The sequence below is a fragment of the Helianthus annuus genome, chromosome 6 (genome assembly GCF_002127325.2).
Source record: "Helianthus annuus cultivar XRQ/B chromosome 6, HanXRQr2.0-SUNRISE, whole genome shotgun sequence".
Taxonomy (NCBI): Eukaryota; Viridiplantae; Streptophyta; class Magnoliopsida; order Asterales; family Asteraceae; genus Helianthus; species Helianthus annuus.
Window position 1 is genome coordinate 33089390 of NC_035438.2, and position 26759 is coordinate 33116148.

General features: G+C 39.7%; 2 protein-coding genes across 2 annotated transcripts in view; both read right to left on the bottom strand.

Moving 5' to 3' along the window:
- LOC118479540 overlaps window positions 1–19964 on the bottom strand; it is a 30918-nt gene extending 10954 nt beyond the window's left edge. Inside the window, exons 1-5 of the mRNA XM_035974101.1 lie at window positions 19796–19964; window positions 19602–19693; window positions 19456–19526; window positions 18273–18297; window positions 17792–18136 (exon numbers count right to left, since the gene is read on the bottom strand). Of these exons, the coding sequence (XP_035829994.1) occupies window positions 17792–18136; window positions 18273–18297; window positions 19456–19526; window positions 19602–19693; window positions 19796–19964 (702 nt within the window). The remainder of the gene's footprint in view (window positions 1–17791; window positions 18137–18272; window positions 18298–19455; window positions 19527–19601; window positions 19694–19795) is intronic.
- Window positions 19965–20002: 38 nt separating this feature from the next.
- Window positions 20003–20896, bottom strand: LOC118479541. Its single transcript, XM_035974102.1, has one exon. The coding sequence runs from the start codon at window positions 20894–20896 to the stop codon at window positions 20003–20005; it is 894 nt and encodes a 297-aa protein (XP_035829995.1).
- Between the last annotated feature and the right edge of the window lie 5863 nt (window positions 20897–26759).

A 26759-nucleotide genomic window follows, 5' to 3' on the forward strand; every position in this document is an offset into this window, starting at 1 on the left:
CTCTTAGAATAGATCAGGATGTCGTCGATGAACACTATGACAAATTTATCCAGGTAGGGTTTGCACACTCGGTTCATGAGATCCATGAAGACCGCAGGTGCATTCGTTAATCCGAAAGGCATAACCAGAAACTCATAATGGCCGTAACGAGTTCTGAATGCTGTTTTGGAGACGTCCTCCTCTCGGACTCTCAGCTGATGGTATCCCGATCTGAAATCAATCTTAGAGTAATAACTCGACCCTTGCAACTGGTCGAATAAGTCATCAATGCGCGGAAGAGGATAAAGATTCTTCACGGTCACCTTGTTGAGTTCGCAGTAGTCAATACACATTCTGAAGGTACCATCTTTATTCTTTACGAATAACACTGGAGCTCCCCATGGCGAAGAGCTAGGACGTATGAAACCCTTTTCCAAGAGTTCTTGTAGTTGCGTAGACAATTCTTCGAGTTCTGATGGAGCTAGACGATAACGTGCTCGAGCTATGGGCGCTGCTCAAGGAGCTAGCTCGATTTGAAACTCGACTTGACGATGAGGCGGAAGACCAGGTAATTCCTCAGGAAATACCTTAGGAAAATCACGTACAATAGGTATGTCTTCTATCTTCCTTTCTTCCGCGGATGTATCAGAAACGAGGGCTAGAATAGCGGTGTGGCCCTTTCGCAAACACTTCTGGGCCTTAAGGAAGGAGATGATGCCTACAACAGCACCACTCTTGTCGCCACGAATCACGAGGGGTTCTTTATCAGAACGAGGGATACGGACGATTTTCTCCTTGCAAATAATCTCCGCTTGGTGTTGAGATAACCAATCCATCCCAATGACAACGTCAAAACTACCCAGAACGATAGGAATGAGGTTGATAGAAAAGGTCTGATCGGCAAGGACAAGCTTGCAACCCTTAACTATATGTGTAGCCTCTAAACTTTTACCATTTGCTAACTCTACGATGTGCTTGGTGTTCAAAAGTGTTGGAGTACGCTTAAGCATCTAACTAACTTTTAGGGACACGTAGCTAGTATCGGCACCCGAATCAAATAAAATAGTAACAAAGAAATCATCCAGAAGAAACTTACCCATCACAACGTTGGGATCGTTCCTTGCTTCACCCTAATCAATCACGAACACCCGACCTTGGGCGCCATTGCCATTATTGTTACCTCCGTTGTTGTTTCCATTGTGGTTCTCGTTTCTTTGGTTGTTCTGATTCTGGTTCAGTTGGGGGCAGTTCCTCTTAAAGTGGCCTTCAGCGCCACACTGAAAGCATCCTTTATTTCCCTGCTGATGCTGCTGGTGGTTCTGTGGAGCTTGTTGTTGTTGTTGGCGATTCTGATTCGCAGGACGTGGGCTCCTGCAATCCTTAGCTTCATGACCCAGCTTGTGACATCTCTGACAACGATCCTTGTTGCACTGCCCGCTATGGTGCAAATTACATCGGTTGCACTTAGGGTGATTTCCCTTGTACCCACCTGATGCGTGTGTAGTGTAATATATTTTTGATGTATATTTAAGCCCTTTTTACACTTTTAGCCAAGTTTTAAATTTATAAAACACGATATTCACTAACACTAAACACACATATGGGCAAGTGCACCCATCGTGGACGTAGTATACTGTTGGTAAGATACCGAGGTCGTCCAAGGACACAAGAGCTTTTAATACCGGTTTATCCTCAACGTCTAATCAAATCAAAAAGTGAGAAAAATGTTTTTTAAACTAAGAAAATAAAAACTAACTAAATGCTGAAAAATAAAATAAAATAAAAACAGATAGACAAGATGAATCACTTGGATCCGACACGTGTATTAGTATAACCTTTGATTATTTTCGTACTTTTGCACTTGTTTAAGAGATTATCTTAGTTATTGTAGTAGGCCCCTCTTTTGAAGGCGACGTTACCCTCAACCCAGCAGTTTGAGTCAGCAAGGATACAATCCTAAAGGGTCGGATTATTGAAAGATAATGAATTAAGTTATTAATGCAAATTGTGGTAGGCCCCGCTTTCGGCGGTGACGTTACCCTCGGCTAAGTAGTCCGAGTCAGCAGGGATACAGTCCTAAATAGCCGGGTTATAGTATTAATAGTAGTTAACTTATGAGGGGGTCAAAGAGTTTGGATCCCCGCCATCCAATACCTATGGGCATTGAAGGAGATCCTACTAAATTCGACCCAGGTCCCAAGCAGGACCTCTAAACGCTGAACAAGGGCAAGACCCTTACCAAACCGTTCCCTTAACCCCCGACCAGGTAGCCAACATACCTCCATATAGACCGTGGAGATATGAATGGTGAAAATCTTTTATTTTATATAGACAGTAAAATAATGCCAAGACACCACGGACAAACGATAAGGAAAGATCACCTTCAACATAAGCAACTAGTTATTAAAGTCATTAATACAAAACCAAATAAAAAGTGCAAAAGATTAAAAATAAAAAGTATTATACTAAACACTTGTCTTCACCAAGTGATGTATGAGACTTAGGCAAACATGGCCTTGATTGTCAAGAACTCTTACGATCAATCTTGGATCCCGAGACGACTCACACACTCTACGATGGACAATGGATGATGGTGGTGGATGATGGTGTTATGGTGGTGGTGGGTGGTGGATGAAGTGTGAGAGAGGTGGTGTGCCAAGGGATGAGTTAAAATGAAACCAAGCACTCCTATTTATAGGCTGAACAGAAGGCTGCGCACGGCCCCGTGTCCACTGGACACGCCCCCGTGCCCGTCTGACACTCTCTCTCCTCATTAATTGTAATTCGCAATTACAATTAATGCGCCTGCTGTACTTTCACCACGCCCCCGTGCCCGCTGGACACGACCCCGTGGTGGGCAATGGAAGCTTCTATAAGTTTGTCTTTTATGCTGCTTCTTGGGCACGGCCCCGTGCTGGCTGAGCACAGGGCGTGTTCAGACTTCTGCTTTCTCTTCTTTGCTTTGGGGGATGCTGTTGAGGGTCCGGGCAGTCTACTTTTATTCCTTTTCTTGTATTTATGCTAGAATTAGTTGTCTTTTTGCTTCTTTTGTGAATTTGAGCTCATTTCATCCTGAAAATACAAAAGGAAGACAAAAACACTCTTTTTCCAACATTAGTACTTAAAAAGGGTTAGTTTTATGCCTTAATTGATGTGATTTATATGTTGCATTTTACACACATCAAATACCCCCACACTTGAACTTTTGCTTGTCCTCAAGCAAAACTCTTTAAATGTGGCTTACACTCCCAAATGGAATAGGTAGAAGAGAAAGTTTTTGGCTTGTCATAGAGTGTCGGGAATCCAAGATCTTTGTAAGTTTTATTTTTATTTATTTACAATCCTATTCGTTATGATTTATTTAGAACGTTTCACAGGATAAATTACTTATTCGGGCATAGCATGCCTTATTAAAATTCCATTTATATACAAGTTCACATACCTCACGGGAGATCACTCAACACTCGGCCGAAGGTGTAATTTTTTTTAGTGAATCACTCGAGAGCGGCATGGAACTTACGCCTTCCATAGGCTTGCCAAGCAATCAATCCTCCTCCTTTTTAACTTTTTACCTTTGTAAATATCAAGAGGACTTTTTGGGTGAAGGGTTAGGCTTGGGTTAAAGGTGGGTGGTTGGGTTAGTGGTTAGAAAAAGGGCGAAAATCGTAAAAAGCGTCGGTTTTCGTGACACACCTTGTTTTTAGTGACTCTTTATTTTGAAGTATTTCTCCAAACAAGCTTTTATATAGCTTTTGTTTGTTTTTGACTTTATCATTTTTTTTTGGAAAGTCACATAAAATAGCGATCTTACGAAAAACCGAGCTTGTTACTAAAATAAAGGGTGAAAAATAAAAAAAAAGGTTTTTGGTGGGTAAAAAGGGTTTTAGGGTAATGAAATGAAAGGTTTAGGCTCAAAGGGGCTAACTAGGGGGATTTTGGGTAGGTGGTAAAAAAAATGAAAAATAATGGTGTAGAAAGAAAAATATGGTTAGTCCTAATGCCTCCATCACTTACTTACTTGGGTTTAAGTTGGTAAGGACCGGGAATGTATCGTCGTGGCAAGTTCTAGAGTTGTAAGAACCAAGCGGCTATTCACACAAGAAACGAAAAATGAGCATTTAGTCTAAAGATGTATATTTGTATGCTCAATAAAGGCTCAAAACTCACTTTTGTGGGAATGGGTTTTTAATGCGATCAAGTATATATAATCGAATTTTTAACTAGACTTGTTATGCCGTTTCGTAATTTTCTTATGTTGGTTCTTTGTTATCACGACGCTATCGGTTGTAAATTTGTAAAAATATAACCTTTTTAGAACTTGTTATTCCCAAATTAAACCAAGACAAGTAAAAAAAAAACGAAAAGTTTTTGAAAAAAATTTGGGGTGTTTAGCGGTTCCAATAGAGTTTTGTGTTAGGCTTGTAATTAGGATTTGAAAAATTCAAGGTTTTAGCATCCCCCCCAAACTTAAATTACACATTGTCCTCAATGTGTCCCAAAAATAAGATTTTCGGTTGATTAGAATGTGTAAAAGTGGGTTAAAAAGCAAAGATTTATGTTACTGGCATCCTGGACACGGCCCCGTGGTGACCGGGCACGGCCACGTGGTCAGGTGCCAGTAACAGAAATTAAAGAAATAAGACAGAAGCCTGGACACGGGGGCGTGTCCGCTGAACACGGCCCGTGTCCAGTTACCTGAACTGGGCGTTTTTCTGCAGGTGGCTCAGCACGGGGCCGTGTTGGTTGGGCACGGCCCGTGTTGAGCCTTCTGTGATGGAGATTTGTGTCGGGTTGCTCTGTTCTTTGTGCATGGGGCCATTTTTCTCGTTCCTTTTTTCATCTATTACCACCATGAGTGTGTTTTATTTATTAATAACCATCAAGCCTTAGAAACCATCATATCATTGCAAACATAGAGAGAGACATTACATAAAAACTAAAGATAAAAATACATAAATATTAAATCATGGAGTTCTAGCCCTATGTTATATTTTAATTAGCAAAATTTCCAAGAAGCTACTAATCTTGGTTAGATAAGGGTTTTAGAAACTCCTTCTTCCGGGTGTGGTTCCCCTCACATGTCGGCGAGCCACTCCTCCACCTCCCTTGGAAGGAGAAAAGAGGGCTCATTTGCATTAGTTTGAGGAGTTTCGATTTCCGCTGGAATTTCTTGTGGGTGTTCCATGGAAGGTTCCGCGGGAAAGTCTTCCCACCCGGTAGGGTTGTTAACCCCGAGTGCTAAGTTCCAGTCTTGTTGTGGAAGGACTGGTTCCATTGGAGGTGCTACAAGAATGTTTAACCTTTGGTGCAAAAGGTTAATTTCTTGGAAGCTACTTTCAAGTCCCACCGTAAGATCGTTAATACGGTCAATCAGGACCTCCTCTACTGACGTCATTTCGTCGAGAGCTTCCCTCAATGCTATCACATAGTGCACAAGCGTAGCTTCAACGGAGGGCCTTCTTCCCCTTCGGCTGTTTGAGGAATGAACAGATGATGTTTCGCTGTTTTCACTCTCCATTCTACGAAAAATAAACCGAAAAACAGTTTATGTGATGAAACAGTTTCTGGACACGGCCCCGTGCTCATTGAGCACGGCCCCGTGTTCATCTTTCTGCAGAATTTTGAAGCAAGGAATCTTGGTTTTTTAAGTTATTTTCTGAATTTATGTAGGTTTTTTGGACATTAATAACTTTAAACAACGTTATACAACATGTTTTTACCAAGATTCCATGAATAAAACTCATTGTTCCCTACCACAAAGGTTGAAGAATTCAAACTTTTTGATGGTAGTTCTTGAAGAAAGATGACAAGGAAGGAAATGGCTAGAAGAGGAAAGGACAAGATGGGTTGTTGGAACCTTCTTTTAGACTTACCTAGGATTGTTTGAGAGAAGATTCCTTCAAATCTCTGTCCCAAGTTAGTCCAAATATGCAGAATTCTTGGCTGCATTTATAGAAAACGACAGCCTTCTGGACACGGTCCCGTGTTCGCTGGGCACGGCCCCGTGTGCAGGTGAAATTCTGACACAGTTTGTCCGTATTCTGACGTTCTGATCAGAAGAGAATCTTTTGGCGAACACGGGGGCGTGTTGGCCGGGTACGGCCCCGTGTCGAGTGGACTTTATCTTTTTGTGAAGTTGTCTAGTCTCTTTTATGGGACTTATCTGTTATCGGGTGGCTCTTGATTTGTTGGAACAACCCCAAAGTGCCTAAGATACCTTAATTGTCCTATACTAAGGCGAGAACGCAAGAGGTTATCGGTGAGGGTAATTCCTATTTTCATTCTAGGTGGACAAGTCCAACCCTTTTCCGGGCTCTCGTTAAAGAAGGTGTATGCCGAATCGCTCAGGTCTATGTATGCATCGAACGAAGTCGATGGGGAGTCCTTCACGGCACAATCGGCACAGGGACGACTATCGTCCAAGTCTTTTCTAGGTATGAAGGTATTTTCGGGAGCAACGAGGTTGTCGGAATGCGGTTCCAACATTTCCTCATGGTCATCATCTTGGGGCGGATCAATAAAATCCTTCCTAAGTTCTTTTGACCAATTTAGAATTAGTTCTTCTAGTTGAAATAACTCGTCAAGGAGCATTTCCCCTAGAATATCTGGCTGGGCGCATTCGAGGGAGAGATAGTGCTTATTTTTACTTTCGCCCCTCTTAAGGTTATAAGGAATCGGTGGGTCTATATAGTGGGGCCTATAATTTAGAAAATAACATTTTAATTCTTCATGTTCGCCTCCACATAATCGACACCACATACCATAAGAGTGCCGAAAGTAAAAAGAATTACTATCACCCATGTTTGTGTCAGAAATTACCAACCGCCGGGATCTAACGGTTCTGTTTTCAGTAAGAGAATCTTGGGCACGGGGGCGTGTTGAGTGGACACGGCCCCGTGTTTAGCTTACTGTCTGACTTAAAACAGGATTGCCAGTTCCAATGATTGAGCACGGGGGCGTGTTCAGCAGGCACGGCCCCGTGCTGAGCTCTGCAGAAGCTAAAAAACTAAGAAAAATCCTAAAAATTAAAAAGAAAAATAAAAATATGATTAGGCCGTTGATTCCTAACTTTCTTAAAATCCTTGTGTCCCCGGCAACGGCGCCAAAAACTTGATGCGTGTGTAGTGTAATATATTTTTGATGTATATTTAAGCCCTTTTTACACTTTTAGCCAAGTTTTAAATTTATAAAACACGATATTCACTAACACTAAACACACATATGGGCAAGTGCACCCATCGTGGACGTAGTATAGTGTTGGTAAGATACCGAGGTCGTCCAAGGACACAAGAGCTTTTAATACCGGTTTATCCTCAACGTCTAATCAAATCAAAAAGTGAGAAAAATGTTTTTTAAACTAAGAAAATAAAAACTAACTAAATGCTGAAAAATAAAATAAAATAAAAACAGATAGACAAGATGAATCACTTGGATCCGACACGTGTATTAGTATAACCTTTGATTATTTTCGCACTTTTGCACTTGTTTAAGAGATTATCTTAGTTATTGTAGTAGGCCCCTCTTTTGAAGGCTACGTTACCCTCAACCCAGTAGTTTGAGTCAGCAAGGATACAATCCTAAAGGGTCGGATTATTGAAAGATAATGAATTAAGTTATTAATGCAAATTGTGGTAGGCCCCGCTTTCGGCGGTGACGTTACCCTCGGCTAAGTAGTCTGAGTCAGCAGGGATACAGTCCTAAATAGCCGGGTTATAGTATTAATAATAGTTAACTTATGAGGGGGTCAAAGAGTTTGGATCCCCGCCATCCAATACCTATGGGCATTGAAGGAGATCCTACTAAATTTGACCCAGGTCCCAAGCAGGACCTCTAAACGCTGAACAAGGGCAAGACCCTTACCAAACCGTTCCCTTAACCCCGACCAGGTAGCCAACATACCTCCATATAGACCGTGGAGATATGAATGGTGAAAATCTTTTATTTTATATAGACAGTAAAATAATGCCAAGACACCACGAATAAACGATAAGGAAAGATCACCTTCAACATAAGCAACTAGTTATTAAAGTCATTAATACAAAACCAAATAAAAAGTGCAAAAGATTAAAAATAAAAAGTATTATACTAAACACTTGTCTTCACCAAGTGATGTAAGAGACTTAGGCAAACATGGCCTTGATTGTCAAGAACTCTTACGATCAATCTTGGATCCCGAGACGACTCACACACTCTACGATGGACAATGGATGATGGTGGTGGATGATGGTGTTATGGTGGTGGTGGGTGGTGGATGAAGTGTGAGAGAGGTGGTGTGCCAAGGGATGAGTTGAAATGAAACCAAGCACTCCTATTTATAGGCTGAACAGAAGGCTGGGCACGGCCCCGTTTCCACTGGACACGCCCCCGTGCCCGTCTGACACTCTCTCTCCTCATTAATTGTAATTCGCAATTACAATTAATACGCCTGCTGTACTTTCACCACGCCCCCGTGCCCGCTGGACACGGCCCCGTGGTGGGCAATGGAAGCTTCTATAAGTTTGTCTTTTATGCTGCTTCTTGGGCACAGCCCCGTGCTGGCTGAGCACGGGGCGTGTTCAGACTTCTGCTTTCTCTTCTTTGCTTTGGGGGATGCTGTTGAGGGTCCGGGCAGTCTACTTTTATTCCTTTTCTTGTATTTATGCTAGAATTAGTTGTCTTTTTGCTTCTTTTGTGAATTTGAGCTCATTTCATCCTGAAAATACAAAAGGAAGACAAAAACACTCTTTTTCCAACATTAGTACTTAAAAAGGTTTAGTTTTATGCCTTAATTGATGTGATTTATATGTTGCATTTTACACACATCACCACCCTGACCTTGATTCCCAGAAGATTGCTGACTGGGGCTCCTGTACTCGTCTGTCTTCCGCTGCTGGGATTGAGCTGAAGCAGAACCCTTGCCCAAATTTCCATCCCACTTGCGCTTATTATCATTGGGAGCATCAGAAGTTGTAGCGCTAATACGCTTGGGCAGCCTATTTTGCTCAACTGCCTGATCAGTGAGACGATGAGCCAACTTGACGATTTGCTGTATGGTGCCAAGATTAGCTGAGGTTACATGGCTTTGAATCTCTGGTACAAGACCCTTGAGGTACAGCTCAATGCGCTTGATGGGAGGGTCCACCATAGTAGGGTACAAGATGGCCAGCTCGTTTGACCTCTTAGTATACGCCTCAATCTCAGACCCCGTCATCTTCAGATTGAAAAATTCCACCTCCAGCTTGTGGATATCGTCACGACTGCAGTACTCTTCTTTAATCAGTTCTTTGAAACCATTCCATGGGGTGGCATTAGCAACCGCCAACCCAAGCAGTTGAACCTGTGCCTTCCACCAGGTTAACGCATCACCTTCGAGTATTCCAGTAGCATATTTCACCCTACGATCTTCAGGGCATTAACACATTTCAAAAACAGACTCGAGCTTCTCGAACCAGTGAAGAAGACCTACAGCTCCTTCTGTGCCGCTGAAAGTACTAGATCGGCAATCCATGAAGGTTTTGAACGTGCACAAAGGAGGCTGAGCATGTTGACCTGTGGTGCGAGAATAAAAGACAAGGTTAAGCATGAGGGTTGGTTTGCGAAGGTAGGATCTAAACGTCCTAAGAGGGGTTGGTATGGCAGGTTATACCTCCTGCAGGGACAGCTGCGAGTGCCTCAGCAACTCGTTCGTTGATCAAAGCCGTCAGCTGGGCTTGAGTGAGGTTGATACGTCCTCCGCGTCCGCTCATGATCTTCACAATGAAGCAACGTAAGTGAGGAAAGTGTCACGAAAGTGCGTAAGTGTGGGACGACGGTAGAGAGTAAGCACACAAGGTTCAAATAGCAATTATCATGTTATCTAATGCACAGTGTAAACTATCTAACCGACAATATAACATAGATCATACCACCTATTGTGTCGAGTCATGTACGTGGAGCGAAGCGTCATTGTGGATCGTTGAGCACTGCACCGGTTATAGTCTGGTTTTATCAAAAAGCTTTTCCCCTTTTAAAACCAAGTTCACTATAACCCATGGCTCTGATACCAATCTGTCACAACCCCAAAATCCACCATGCGGAGCATCACCGCTTGGAGGCGTGACATGACCAGGATCGAGCCACCAATCATGTTGAACAACGTAATAAGTAAATAAAATCAACCACAATATAATTGGTGACCAAAGCTAGTTAGCTAAGTTAGAGTTAAACAGCGGAAGCATTAAAAGTAAAACCCAAAATATAAGTCCATAGTTCATAAGTTTAAAGTCCAAAGCGTAAGTTTAATAAGTTCATAAGGATTTAAATATTAAACACGGAACATAACAGTCCGTATCCCACAACGACTCCTTCCTCGTTCAAGCTCCAAGCATTTAACGACCTGTAAGGCATGTAACAACGAGTTAACAACAAAGTTGAGTGAGTTCACGGTTGGTTGATTAGTTTTAAGTTGTTTCTGAAAACGTGGTTTGTCTTTCATTGGCGTAATTGCTGTGGGGGTTACCCCGTAGTTGAAAGTAAAATTAACCAGTTCATTCTTTATTACCCAAACCATATCCATGATCGGTGGGGGCTTCCCCATGTGAACCACTAGACCTTACCATATCGACTACTAACGCAAATAAGTTGTGCCCTACGTCAGTGTCTATCATCACTGACAGTTTGCCATAGTCCATTAGTACACGCCCATCCGACTGGTACGGTGTGAGGTTTGTTAAACCTAATAGCGCTATTAACTAATGACCCGCTCGCCATTGGCCTCGGCGATTAAGTCGATATAAATTGAGGGACTTCATGATAGAGTTTTGTCTAGTAAGTTTTAAGGTTGTTGTCCTACCCAAGGAGGATGAACGTACGTAGTTCTACCCAAGGAGAATACGCATGAATAATATTGGCATCCTACCCAAGGAGGATGGCCGTACATATCCTACCCAAGGAGGATATGTAGATTCCGTTTTAAATTCTTTAACCCATTCCCAATCACCGGGAATCCCATGCCTTAGAAAGTCTGTGAACTCACCTCGGTTTGCTCGGTTAGATTCTCAAATACAGCTATCAGTCAAAGTCGGTCAATCACGTCCTAGTAGGATTACCACTTAGTTTATTAGTGACTTCAAATAAGCACAAAGTTCCTACACGCATCTACCACATAACATGCATCACTTTAACGGTTTATTTTTATAGACATATAACATGTTATATCACTCTCGGATAACCTACCCGACATTTAGACACGCAAAATCACTCATAAATAAACATACAATATTGCACGTAATATTTTTATAGACATATAACATGTTATATCACTCTCGGATAACCTACCCGACATTTAGACACGCAAAATCACTACTTATGTTGTTTCAGCTTTATATTCAAAACTGAGCTGTTTTCGGGCATTTTAATAAAATAGTTATCTTCTTCAAAAATTCCCAACTTTTTACAGAAGGTGCTAATTCATCACCAATATTTTATAAAAATCATTTTCCGGACTGCAATTAGATTCATTATTTTCCGACTGCAGTCCACGGAATAATTCATTAAAAATTCATTGTAAGTCGGATTGACGAAATTTTAGTGGGACAATTACTACGACATCGGTGTCCATCTATAGTACCAATTTTATGATCTAATTCTACCCAGGTTTCAAGTTATGACTAAAAATATAACACCCATTTACTGCTATAATGACTCAGCTTTAGCTGCTGTTACAAATCGGGTCTTTAAAAATAGTAAACGAAGTCCAAAAATTGTGATTCCAGTTCCATTAGAACCGAATTTCATAATACATAAATCTAGACTTCAGAAAATACATTTTTCGTTAAGTTACCGTCCTGTTACAGCCAACTGAAGTTGGCTGTAATCACCAAACAGCCTACTGTTTCAGCTTTTAACTTTCTAACTTGTGTTCGATTGATTCCGTTAACATGTTTAGTGATCACAACAACATCAAACATCAATATTAACCAGAAAATCATCAGAAAATCAACAAGAATCATAACAACATCATTCTAACATCATTTCATCACTAGACTAGTTTATGTTCAAGACTTGTTTAAGGTTCTTTAGAGTTTCATGGATTCTCATCATCAAATAACTATTAATCACTTAAATTACATGAAAAATGAATGGATCTAAGTTCTTACCACTAGCTCAAGGCTAGGGGAGTTCGAGTGTAGAAAAGTGATGGTTAATAGCAAATGGAGAAGGTCCTTCCACTTCCGAGAGCACCAAGCTTCGTTGTATGATCCGTAGCACCTTTGTATGTATGTAGATTGCTTGGAAAATGAAGTGAGGGTGGTGGTATGGTGGTGGTTGTTCTCGGCTGATCAAGAGGAGAGGAAGAGAGAAGGAAAGTTGTTGGTGAAGATGAGTATGAAAGGTTATGACCCTAGTGCCTTCTTATAACCCATTCACCATTTAACCATTGTATATTATGTCCCTTACTTACCAACATAATCAAATAAAATACTAAGCAAATCCATGGGTGGGGACACCCATGGTAACCGTTTTCAAGAGGGGGGGGGGAGTATAGGGTTGGGTTGTAAGTATTAGTTACAAGTTCTAGTTAGAATTCAAGTGTTAAATTAGTGTCTTAAGTGTATTATTAATTATATAGTGTGTTAGGGTGTTCGGGGACCCTAACTAGCTCAGAAAAATAAGAACAATGTGTTTGACAATATTTTTGAGTTCCGGGTAAAGTCCGGTTGTTCGGTTCAGTGTTGTTCCGTTAAAGTGCTTAATTAATCCGTAAAGTGTCCTACATATATATTTTTGTAACGTTTTTACTTTCTAACACTTAGGAAATCATAACGGACTATTTGGTAACTTTTCTGTGCATTACTAGTATGTTACCACGTACATGTAAGTATAACACATATATCAGAAAGCAGTTAAATGATTCAGCACAGTCATCAAGCACTTTAATTTTCATTAATAAATTGTACGGAATACATGGAATTTTGGTGGTTGTCACATTCTCCCCCTGTTAAGAAAATTTCGTCCCGAAATTTAGCACGTGGTTACTGAGGAAGCTATTTATGTTGCGTTGGTTTCTTGGTTTTCCTGGGGTGTCACAAAGATCAAGAGAGATATTGTGTTTGCAGCCTCACTATACTTGTAGAATTCAATATGCACTTGTGTGTTTGAATTTTGATTGCTTAAAATAGATACAAGAAAGCTTTTCTGGTAAAATAAACTGATTTATTTTTTTGTAGTAGTTTCTCTAGTCACATATCTGCATCAAATTATACACCAAAAAAAATTATAACTCTGACCCGCTGTTACTTTTGATATAACCATGGTGGTGATCGATCGGAGGTTTCACAGTGGAGAGGTGGTCTCCGGCGGTGATAAATGATGGGGTAATCGGAGGTGAAATAGGGTGAGGTGAAGTGGGTCTTGTTCGCCGGAGAAAACATAGAGAAGAGGAAGAAGGGTTTTAATGGTGAAAGATGATAATGTTTCTGATCTAGTCCCTGTGGTTTGCCCTTTTTAAGGAAAGGGTAAATTGGTCATTTCACTCCCATTTAACAGAGAAAACAAACTGAAGTTAGACCCAGGGACTATCCGGGAACAAAAAATGAAAAGTTGAGGACTATTGAGGTAATTTAAGAAAGTTAGGGACTAAAGGTGAAAAAGGCGAAACCACATGGACTATCCGAGCATTTTTCTCTATGAAAAATATAGCATAAGATTCCATATGATATGGGAAAAACATTTCCACCGTGATGGGTGTGAAAAATGACTTGATACTTGGTTGACAGTTTTTCACAAGTTTTTTTTTTTTTTTTTTGAACGGCGGAAATTCTATGATTATAGAACGCGGGCCAGCAAGCTGTAAAACCCGAGAATACAAGAACCAAACAACGAAAGAAAACAGAACAAAAACAAACCAAAGCTAACAAAACAAAGGCTACAAACTCATTTTATGATGTCTTTTATGTTAAAATCCTTCCACCTCTCCCATACTAAGTTCTTCATTCTTGCTCTTTCTTTTATCCACATGTATAATAATTCTTTTATGCCATCGATCATATCTTTTGTCAAGCCATCCTTTCTGTAACATTTGTGCTTGAAATCATTGTGAACAGTTCATTTATCAATAAAACAATGTTATTTGATCCCAATTTTTGTTTGGTTGTGTTTTACATTTTCATGTTTTGACTTTTGTTCGATTTTAAACTCTATATCGCTTTCTAGAGAATTATACGCAAACTCGTAAACGTACTCAGTTTAATGCGACAAATACTCCGGAACATCAACATATACTCAACATACCTTAAATAACCTTTACATAACTTAGAAATAAGTTTTGAAGGCCTTGGTATGGCAAAAACAAGTTAATTCGCTTACAGGGACTAAACTTGACAAACTACGAAAGTATGACGATTCATACTAAAACAGACATTCCAGAACATGTCCATAAGTTAAAAATACCATAAATATCCTTTACATAGCTTAGAAATAGGCTTTGAGGGGTTAGGTATGCTAAAATAAACTTTTGGATCATTCAGGGACTAAAAGTGTCAAAAAGTGCATAAGTTTGCACTTTCGCGCATAACTTACGTTCTGAATACATCCGGACATCCAAAAATTTATGTAAGCATCCTAATATTATGTCTTAGTGTTTGGCATGAGAAAAATCCATTCGTCGCGCAATTTCGATCGTTTTTCGCGCTTATGCGCATTCCGTCGTAATTAAGCGAACATCGCGATCGTACGACCAAACGAACCAACATCCGGCATATTTTTGAGCATGTTTCATGTCCTCAATGTTTAAGCATCATTTTAGGGCCTTAAAGATGGCTTAACGGGCCTTAAACATGTCGGAAATAGCCTTAAACCACAACAGGGACCTAAACTGTCATTTCTGAAACTTATTTTCTGATCTGCACTCCCAGGCGGGGCGCGTAAGCCCTGTCTAAATCTTCACGCGGGCCGCGTCAGCCCTGCAGATGCAGAAACTCGTTTTTCTTGCAAAATTTGGCCTTTCAAGCATCCAAGGGGCAATGCCTCTTCACAATCTCTGGGGTTAGGGTCACATTTTGATACCACAACAGCTTGACTAGTGTACGAATGAGATCAAGGCACGATATTCAAGAAACGATCCTAACGGTCTTACTTTTCCTATAAATACCCCCCCCCCCACTTGGTGTAAAACCCACAAAATCTGATCTAAAGCTCTAAGTTGAGGCCTTTGCTTCATACCTGAGCTCCTAGATCGAGATTAGCTTTGGGGGACCCTTCGTAAGTGTTCTTTCGTTCTTTTAATCGCTTTCTAGTCCTAAAGTCAAACTATGTTTGATTTTCTGCGTTGACCAGCCTATGGTCAACACGAAGTTCGTTTGAACTTCATAACGTGAGCGTGATCACGATGGTTATAGTCCCTAGTGACTACACCTACTGATCACCACGTTATCTAGGCTCAGTGACGAGTCGTAGTTTCGGCCAAAATGCGCATTCTTGTGTATTTTGTAACCAAACTACTCATAGGTATCAAAACCGTTTGTTTTGATGCCAAACCTGTTTTCTAAACTTAGTTAAGCATGTTCTAACATGTTTAGCTCGTCACTTTTAGTTTAGAGCTTATATAGGGTCGTAAGGTAAGCGATCTAAACAATCGCTTATGCTTTCGAACCCGACCCATTTGGTCGATCTTTAGGATCCGACCAAACACATTAGGTGACCATAGTATATAGGGAATAACCTTCCGAGGTTATACCTTATGGTCACGACGTTAGGCGTTCCAAACGCGTTTTACGCGAACGACACGTTAAGTTAGCATAAGCCACCTAAACGGGTTGTAATGGGTCGTAAGCACTTAGGTTAGGTTTCATTTTAGAATGTAGGCCTTGTTAAACCATATTACACGAGTCTCTATACTCGTTTGGTTTACGAACCCTCATTCTATCCAATCTTCCAAATTTGGTCTGGTATATTAATATAGCTACCTATTAGGTGCCGTTTGATATTCCGTGATCTCTAGCGTTGTGTGATTATTACACAAGGACTTCTAAGCAATCTCAGGTGAGTACATAGTCCCCTCTTTTACTGTTTTCCATACTGTTTTGGGGAGAAACACATGTGCCTACTTGTTACTTTCGTGCTTTCCTGTTTTCACATCATATACTTGCTATGCTCATTAGTACACTATTAGTACATGATTTACATTACATTGTTTCGCTACGTATGTTTACTTAGCATACTTAGTACATTGATTTACATTACATTTCTGTTATGTGTGTTGACTGATAGCATGTTAGCACATTGATTTACATAACTTTTATGCTATGTATGCCCATTGTGTGCGTACTTAGTACATCATTTTTACACTACATTTTATGCTATGTATGCCCATTGTGTGCGTACTTAGTATATTTATTCATCACATGCTCACATTTTGGTATGACATTTGGTTTGTTCAAATTATACAATGTACATTCATTAACACCGATCATGCCGCCCGTTAGTAGGTAATGGTACCATAGGACTTGACAACTCCCATTCCTGAAATCTCGGGTTTGTTTGGATTGGAAGGAATGACCGAATACGATAAACATAACACATATAGATCTTTAATTTGTTTAAAGGTCTATCACTACAGTCACAAAGGCTTGAATGTATGCATTTTCACAATACCGCATAGATGTTCGTATCAGTATAGCATGCATTTGCTCCACAAAACATAACTTTGACTTAAACTATGTTTAATTCAATACCCTGTTTTTGTGCATTTTTACCTATGGCCTAGTTGATATATTTCACATGCCATACATGATATTTTGGATACACATTATATGATTTACATTAAACATAAACAATTTGACATTGACATACACGTTTGGTGGTTTACATTAGACATGAACATTTTGATGTGGTTTACACAATAACACTTGACAATTGATTTATACATGAACAATTTACATGGTGGTTGGTTTGGGTAAATGGTTTGAGCAGCGTGGCGTATGTAATATGATACAAACATGGTGGATACGCCGCTAGTACTTCCTATATATAAATGTTTGTATAATATTACCTATCGTAGCATTATTTAAATCATTTCAGTTTAGACATATTACGTTTTACACAAATAACATATTCTTCGCAAGACATTATTTTTACAAACAACTTATCTTTTACAAACTCATTTTACATGGTTATTCATTTAACCTTACATTTTATTTATACATCTCATCTGATCTTATCGTTTTTCATATGATTTACAAAACAAAACAAGTTACAAGGTTCATGACTGACTGTTATTAAACGTTTTCTTTAAACTCAAGTCATGAATCCCATTTTCATAAAACCTATGTATCTCACAGGCATTTTTATGCTGACGTACCTACTTTCACATGTGTTTTCAGGAGCTGTCGCTTAGGATGATGATTATGATACTAGGGCGGACCTGTGCCTTAGAGACATAAAAAGAAGATAGATTTAGTTTGAATATATTCTGAACACTTTATTTCCTGTTTTGAAACAATGTAACACTCGTGTTTAATAAATAAAAATATAACTTTGTATGCCATAGTTGTGAAACAATTAATTCTGTCTCAACACTCCCCGACGTCCGCCGCGGTTGCATGTTATACGCGGTCGGGGTGTGACACTTTCTATTAAATTCCACATCATTCCTAGACTTCCAAATTTGCCACAAGGTTGTCATGACTATAGCTTTTATTAAATTCTTCCATTCCTTCGAGCCATTATACTCTTCTGTTTTTTCAAATATCTCCTTGCATGAATCACTGTTCAATTGTACCGGTAGTTTTAGCCAAACCAAAACATTCCACCAAATGGCCCGGGATTTCAAACAACTTAATAGTAGATGATTCACCGTCTCCTCTTCTTTATTACATCTTGAGCAAATCTGATCTTCCATTTGTACTCCCCTTTTAGCCAGTTCCACCTTAACCGCAATACGTCTTTTTGTTGCTCTCCAAGTAAAAAGATTAACTTTTGGCGGCACCCACTTGTTCCAATGTTTCCATGGTACATCATTAGCGTCCAAAGATCTTTTTGTAATCTCATCTCTTAGTAAAGCGACTGAGATAATCTCGTTTTGTCTCGGTTTCCATTTCCAGACGTCGTCTTTGTCTAAAGTCTTCTGATCCCTTAGAAATCTTTCTAGCTCGTCATATTGTTGCTGCTCCTGTGCGTTCCTCAGTTTTCGGATCCATTCCTAACCCCACTTGTTTATATCCCTCTCCAGTTTTACACATTGATTCACTGTTGCTTCCTTGTCTTTCGCCAAAGCAAATACCGCTGGGAAACGAAGCTTCAAAGACAAAGACTGGTCTCCTGACCAAGAATCTCACCAAAATCTCGTCTTCTTTCCATTGCCTAGATCAACAGCCAAGTTTTTGTTCAATGATAAGTTATTTGCCGTGAATTCCTTCTCGATGCTATAGATATCTTTCCAAGTACCGCTAAGCTTATTTTTTGTTGGAATAATTGAGACTGAGTTCCGTTTCCAGTGAATCCTATCCACTACACTAACCCACAAAGCTCTCGGACTCTCTTTGTATTTCCACCACCATTTTGCCAGAAGTGCTAGGTTAGCACTAGAATGTCGTCGATACCCAACCCCCCATATCCTTTTCCCTTTACTAGTCTTTCCCATGCTACCCATCTCATTTTATTCTTCCCATTCTTGTTTCCCCAAAAGAAATCTCTTCTTATTGCTTCAGGATCCATGATCACTTTTTTTGGTGCTAGAAAGATTGAGAAAAAGTAATTTGGTAATGCACCTAATACAGCTTTTGCTAATACGATTCTACCCGCCATAGATAGAGATCTAGCCTTCCAAGACGAAAGTTTTGAATTAAACTTATCCACGATTGGCTTCCAATTTTTAACTCTTTTCATATTGGCTCCAATTAGTATACCCAGAAATGAAAAGGAGTCTTCCCAGCCTTACACTTAAGACATTTTGCCATAACTTCTATTTCTTCCTCTTGTACACCAACCCCGAATATGCTACACTTTCCTAGATTTACTTTTAAACCCGAACACAAATAGAAACATCTTAATATTCTATTCAGATTTTTAATATTTACTTCCGACCATTCTCCTAAAAAAATGGCATCATCCGCATAGCATAAGTGAGAAATCATCGGCCCATCCCTTGGTAAACTTACACCTTTAAACAGTCTGCTCTTTATTGCCCTCTTCATAATTACATCTAAGGCCTCCAAAGCAAGGATGAATAGAAAAGGTGATAAAGGTCACCCTGTCTCAACCCTCGAGATAAGCTAAATTCCTTTGTAGGCGAACCATTAACCAAGACCAAAGCTCTACCAGACTTTAAACCCGCCCTAATCCATTTTCTCCATAATAACGGAAAATTCATAGCTTTTAGGTTTGAGAAAATAAACTTCCAATTGATAGAATCATAAGCCTTTTCAAAATCAACTTTGAAAATGAAAATTTGTTTTTTATAACTCTTTGCCAAAGCCAAAACTTCATTAACTATTAATGGCCCTTCTAGGATGGATCTACCTTCTATAAAACCCGGTTTGAATATTACTCACCAATCCCGGAATGACCGGTTTAACCCTTCTAGCAAGTAACTTTGCAATAATTTTGTACATCAATCCAATTAATGAAATAGGCCTAAAATGCTTAACCAAAGACGGATCACGTACCTTTGGAATCAAAGCGATGAAGGATGCGTTGCATCCAATTGGAATGCTTGGCCGATTATGAAACTGTTTTACGATCTTCATTACAAGCGGTTCTAAGAACTCCCAATATTTTTTCATAAATTTGAACGTCAACCCATCCGGCCCCGGGGACTTATCCTCACTACATGCCTAAACAGCATCCTTGACTTCCTTACTTGAAAATTCACTTATCAATTTCTTTGCTTGTGGCTCTGTTAATCTTCTAAAGCCTCTCTTATCCATCGTTGGTCTTTTCTTCATTGGTTCTTCAAATATTTCCTTGAATACCTTCATGATACCTTCTTTGACTTCTTTCGGTTCACTTATGGTCCTCCCATCTATCATAATTTTATTTATCCGGTTTCTTGATTTCCTGCAATTTATCATCTTGTGAAAAAAAACCCTGAATTCTCATCCCCCAATCTCGCCCAATTAATCTTTGCTTTCTGCTTTAAGTCTGCTATCTTTTGTTTTTCATGATTCCTGATAATAAGTCTCCCCTTAACTCTTTCTTCCTTTTCTTCTTCTTTTAGTTTCTGTTTTTCAGCCTTGAGCTCTATCTCTTCTACCCTCTTTTTCGCTTTAAATACCTCTTTCTCTTCCTTTTCTTTCTCCGCTTTTCTCCACTCTTTTATCTTGATTTTAAATTTTTTTTTCAATAGCGCTCCCATATTCTTCATCCAATCTTCCCCATTAACATGATTATCTATGGCGCTTTTAATTATATCATCCATTCCTTCTTTCGACAACCATGAGTTATAGAGTCTAAACGGAACCGGTCCATAGTCTTTTGCCGTACACGATAACAACAGAGGGTTGTGATCTGATAAGTGTCTCGGTAAGGCTTCCAACTTTGCACACGGCCATTTATTCATGAATGTATCACATACTAAGATTCGATCAATCTTGCTCATACTTGACCCACTTTCAGTCATAAAAGTGAATCTAGATCCTGACATATGATATTCCAGTAACCCCGCATCCGCAATAAACTTATTAAATACCATTTCCCCATATGCATCGAATTTAGAATTCATTCTATCTTCCTCAACCCTGACTTCGTTGAAGTCACCAGCCAATAACCATAATCCTTGTAACCTCTGTTTAAGCCAAGACAGTTCCTTCCAAACAGTTGTCTTTTTCTGCACATCGTTTGGGACATAAACATTGCAAACATTCAAATTCTCCTCAATCCCTTCTATACTACCCGATATTGCGACAAAATACTCCCTTTTCACCGTGTCTATCCTTTTAACAACCCTTGGATCCCAAATCATTACTAAACCTCCTGATCTCCCCTGTGCATCTACTGACTCTATTTCTATTTCATCAAAAGGACAAAAATTTTTTAACTATTTCCTCCTTTAATGCTGATACTTGAGTTTCTTGCAAACAGAGACAATCAATGTTATATTCCTTTACCATTTTTCTGATCCACCCTACTTTACCTTCGCCCCCACCCCTCGAATATTGACTGAAAGGATTTTCATTGGGCCAAATCTGACTCCCTTTCACCCTCCACTACCTTTCTTATTTGGTTTTGGAAATTACTTACCTTAATCTTCAAGATTTCCCCAACCTTTGTAGTTTCCAGCGTCTCTATCTCTATCGCCTCCTGCTGACTTGCCTCCTTTTCTTCATGATTAACCTTTTCTCGGTAGTTATCTACTTTGATCCTCTCATTACGAGTTCCCTGGATCTCTACTGCAGCACAATCTTGTTCGTCACTTTCCACTTCATTCAGATATGGTATATTTGCCCCCTTATGCCTATTAAGGTTCTTTGACTCTTCACCCCCTTTCTTTCTTTTAGTTGACTTTGTTATAGGATTTATTTTCCATATCAATTCTTCTACTTAGAAAGGATCCGATGGGTCAACTATATCCGTATTCAGGTCGGGTATTATTATCTTCTTTTCTTTAAAAGCTTGGCCCAAAATATCCACCGTATTACATTTGGGCCTCCTCCTTTTGCAAGACCTTCCATTATTCTCTTTTTTTTCTTTTGGGCCTTAAAGCCTTCTTTATCCACCGACCCAATATCATTATTCTCTTTACCATCCTTAAACTCCAGTTTTGGCTTCCTTACACCACCGTTTTCGTCTTTATCCACGTGCCCATTCCCCTCGTGCCTATTTCCAAACAGTTTTTTCCCAATTTTCACAAAAAACGAAATTTTCTTGGGACTCATCATTTTCCACCGAACCTTCTTCTCTGTCCTTTCGGTTTCCACCCTTGTCATCTTCCTTGTCACCGGAAATTACCTTCACCGGAATATCCACTCCCTCCACTGGAATATCCACTCCCTCCACCAGAGCATCCACCATCTCCACCGGAATTTCCTCCATCTCTGCTGGAGTTTTAGCTGCCTTTATCAGACTTCACATCAATTCTTCTGTTTCCTTCTCTTTCATTTCTTTGTCCATATTTTCCGACGCCCTGTTGTGAACCACCTCATTCAAAAGTAAATACCTTCCCGGAATAAATTCCGGAGCCCACATACCTGAAAGCTCCGATAACCAAACTGTGAACTCTTGTCCTCTATAGACAATCTTGACTTCTTCTTTGATTTCTTTATCGGAATTCACTAATACTCCTATTCTTGCTTCGTTCAAGATCCTACTGTTCACATTCATTTTTTCTAGGTATACCACCTTTCTGATTGCTTCCCCAATCTTCTCTCCTATCTCTTTACTCCATAGCATTATTGGGATTCTAATCACTTTAATCCATGCTAGCCTATCGAATTTTATCGGTTCTCCTTTCCATTCCCATACCTCTAAGAACAGCTCCTCCCAACTTTCCTTGAAACTAATTCTGAAATCCTCTGCTTTAATTTCTGAACCAAATGTGATTAATATTTTAACCCCCCCCCCCAACCAAGTATCTTACCTCCATTGTGTTCGGGAAGATTTCCTGTAATGTTTCTCCCAGTGTTTTTAATTTCTTCATATCTCTAACAACTGCAATCAACGATCTTTTCTTTAGCACTTTGCTGAATTCCGTCTCTTCATCCGATATCTGGATCCTTTTTCCCACGCCATCGTCTCTTTTGTTCCCAGTCAATATGTCCCTATATGAGACTTGTTCTTTGTTCTAGTTGATGGGTCCACCACTATTATTTTCTTTCAAATAATTGTTTCTCCCTTGTCTGTTTCCCATATACTTTTTCCATTTGTTAATGTATTTTGTATCTTCACGAAGATTCCCATTATTTCCTTCAGCTCTTCTCTCCTCCTTCAGAAACTTTGATACGTTGACTTTTATCTTCTTATTACCTATCCATACATTGTTCAATGCTTGCAGTAATTTGTCTTGACCCTTTATTCTTTTAAACCTCACAAAACCGAACACCCTCCCTGCATGGTCTCTTCTCTTCAGAATAACTGTGTCACATATGACCCCGCAAGGCTGACATTCCACCCATAGATCTCTTCCTGTGGTCCAGTCTGGTAAGTTCGTAACAAAGAAAGTTGTTGCTTTCTCCTTCCCATATTGATTGCCACCTTTTATCGGTACATCGATCCACGGACTCTCTTGTTCGACAGAATCATACCTCTCTTCCTTCGGTTGCCAAACTTTCTTCTCCTTTGTACTCATCCCTACTTTCTTCTGTTAACTATGATGGTGACTTTTGAACTTCTCACAGAGATCTGCGAAACTCCTTTCAGCGAATGGAAGAGAAAGAATGCAAGATAGAATGAAAGGTCAAGCTAACTAATCCAGCGACCTCGAACGCTATCCCACCAGACTCCCCTTCGTCGAGCCTCCGGCGAGTTTCAGACGGACGACAACTTTTAAAACCTGATTATCTCCCCACAACGCCCGTCGAAACCCCTTTTAGCGAATGGAATAGGAGAAAACCAAAATAGAAGGAAAGGTCAAGCCAATCTATTCCAGCGACCTCGTCCGCTATCCTAGAAGACACCTTTCGTCGAGCCTCCGGCGGTTTCAGAAGAACGGCGACTTTTGATATTCTAGAGAGAACTTTTATATGAGGTTACTCTTGTGTTTTTGTGTTTTTAAGTTATAGTTTTTCACAAGTGGAAAACTAAGTAGGCACCTAATAGCCTAATTTAAACCGGAATAAGATAAATATTCTAATATTATACACTCATGCTTATTTGCATACTGAATAAAGAAGCTTGTTATACAATTTGCATTGTGCCCCTAATAACACTATCTTTTTAAAATCACTTTATTAAGTATATACTTGAAATAAACTTTATGTTATTATTATTCAAGACGCCTATGCATCATCACATGTTAGTAATACATTGTCAAAGATTAGTGCAGACATAAATGATCAGAAACACGATATGATAAGACACGATGATCTGAGATGCGAGACATGAATATGACACGATTACGAGACATGAATATGACACGATAATTTATTGTGTCATTATTTTTAAATACAAACACGACCTGTTTAGAAATAGGTCAACATGAAACAACATGTTAACAAACCTGTTTAGAAAAACAATAGATATCACATATGTAGGAACCCGTTTAGTGAAACAAAATTGCCAAAACTTGATAAAAGTCTTAAACAAAAAACCAGTTTTTAAATTATACCGGGTTAGGCTCATCAATGGTTGAACCGGGTTATACGGGGTGGTTCAATTGGTTGACTAATTAACCCTATAAATCCATAAAATACAACTTCAACTAAAAAATAATCCAAAACTACATAATTCCATAATAAAAACATTCCAAATATTAATCCATAATGTAAAAATAATCCAAAAATACACTAGTGGTACCTTTTCGGGCGCTAAGTTTTACTAGAAAAGTAAATCATCATCTTTTTTGACGCATAAAAGATTAAAATTCTAAATTTTAACCTTTACCCGGTACCTTTATGCCGGTTTAAATCGATATAACCCGATTTACCAGCGGTGCAACTTCTGTGCCGTTCCCACAGTTCACCAGTATGATTCGTGCCGGCCAAGTTTTCGGCATCCGGTTTAACCAATTCAACCGGTCGGTTTAAACCGGTTTTTAAAACCTTGGTCCTAACTAATACGTAATCCTTAACATGATAATCCTTAACATAATAATCCTTAGCAAATTTAAAACAAGAATCTATAAAGGTCAAAACATAATATCCGTTAGAAATATAAGTTGGTCGTTAACAGGTTAACATGTCTTTAACATGTTTAGACACGAATTTTATCGTGTCCTAAACGTGCCGACCTATTTAAGACACTAATCATGTTAAGGCCGAACACAAAACATGTTAAGAATATGTTATTTTGTATCGTGTTGATAAATCCGTATCTGAAATTGCTAGCCCTAGTTATGCTACTCATTATTAATGACCACAACCAATGAACAAATCCTACCTGTATTCATATTAAGAAAATATTATATAAACTTTATCAGGTATGTTTTTATATAAAAGCATTTTGATGCATGCCCCATTTTTGAGAAAAGTTTACGAGCTCAAATTGATGATTAGATCACTACATTTTCTGTCACATGTAAAGGTAATAACATTCGGTATGTTATAATTAATACAAACAAAAATCTACACTTCACATATGCACCCGATTAGCACTCTAGTCTTGTCATGTTCCAATTAATTCAATAAACTGATAAACTTATGCTCCAAACTATTCAATGAAACTGTAACACGACTAAATTCCTTTACCTTTCAACCAATTTGTAGTGTAGGAATAACCACATCAAAGACTTTTGTAAAATTTATACTCCTTATTTAATGGCTCGGTTTGGTAAAAACTCATGTATACATGTCGGTCCCTTACAATGACTCGACTATTTACTTTGCTTTTTCAATACGACTAACATTTTTTAGCAGCTGCAACAAACAAAAGGACTAGCATGTTCAACACCATTCCGAAGTTCGAAGTTGTTTTCACATATTGTGAAGTATGAATGCATAAAACGAACTCCTCCTAAGGACAACGTTTTGGTACAATACTTTCCATATGCCAAACACTTTATTATAACTTAACTTGTCAAGTTATCAGTTATCTGCAGGACAGGCAATATATTCAATCGGTAAAACGCGCCAAGCGATTCTCACGCACACCGATGAAGGCCTACAAAGCTCCACTACACAGGATCACAAGTTCCACTATTTATGAGCACGTAAGTGGCCATACACGCATGCTCCTTTACATACGAGCACGCCGGTCTCCATACGAGTCTGCTGCTCTACATACGAGCATCTCAGTCTCTATGCGAGCCTTAGGGGTGAGCAAAAGGAAAAACCCGACCCTACCCGACCATTACCCGACCCGACCCGAGAACCGATCAAACATAAAATACAGAACCGATTCACTACCCTAAATATAGGGTCGGTTCCGGTCCATATGTCCAAGTCGGGTTTCACCATGAAAAGAACCGAGAACCGACCCGACCATATTTTATATGAAAAATTGAAACCGGTCTAAATACCTAGGTACTTGGGTTCGGGTCGGGTATATTTTCGGTTCGGTTCTCGGTTATTTTCGGTCCGGACCTAAACTTGCTCACCCCTAGCGAGCTTGCTGCTCCACATACGAGCACGTAAGTCGCCATACGCGCATGCTCCTTTACTTATGAGCACATAAGTCGCCATACGCGCAGGCACTTTTACATACGAGCACGTAAGTCGCCACGCGCGCATGCTCCTTTACATACGAGCGAGTACACATGCGCTAGCTATCGCATGCTCCTCTACATACGAGCATGTAAGTCACCATACGCGCAGGCTCTTTTACATACGAGCACGTAAGTCGCCACACGTGCATGCTCCTTTACTTACGAGCAAGCACACATGCGCTAGTTGTCACACGCTCCTCTACATACGAGCATGTAAGTCGCCATACGCGCATGTTCTTTCATATGCGAGACAAAAGTCGCCACGAGCGCATGCTCCTTTACATACGAGCACGCCAGTCTCCATAAGAGTTTGTTGTTCTACATACGAGCATCTCAGTCTCCATTCGAGCCTGCTACTCCACATACGAGCACGTAAGTCGCCATACGCGCATGCTCCTTTACTTATGAGCACGTAAGTCGCCATACGCGCAGGCTCTTTTACATACGAGCATGTAAGTCGCCACGTGCGCATGCTCCCTTAATTACGAGTGAGCACACATGCACTAGCTGTCGCATGCTCCTCTACATA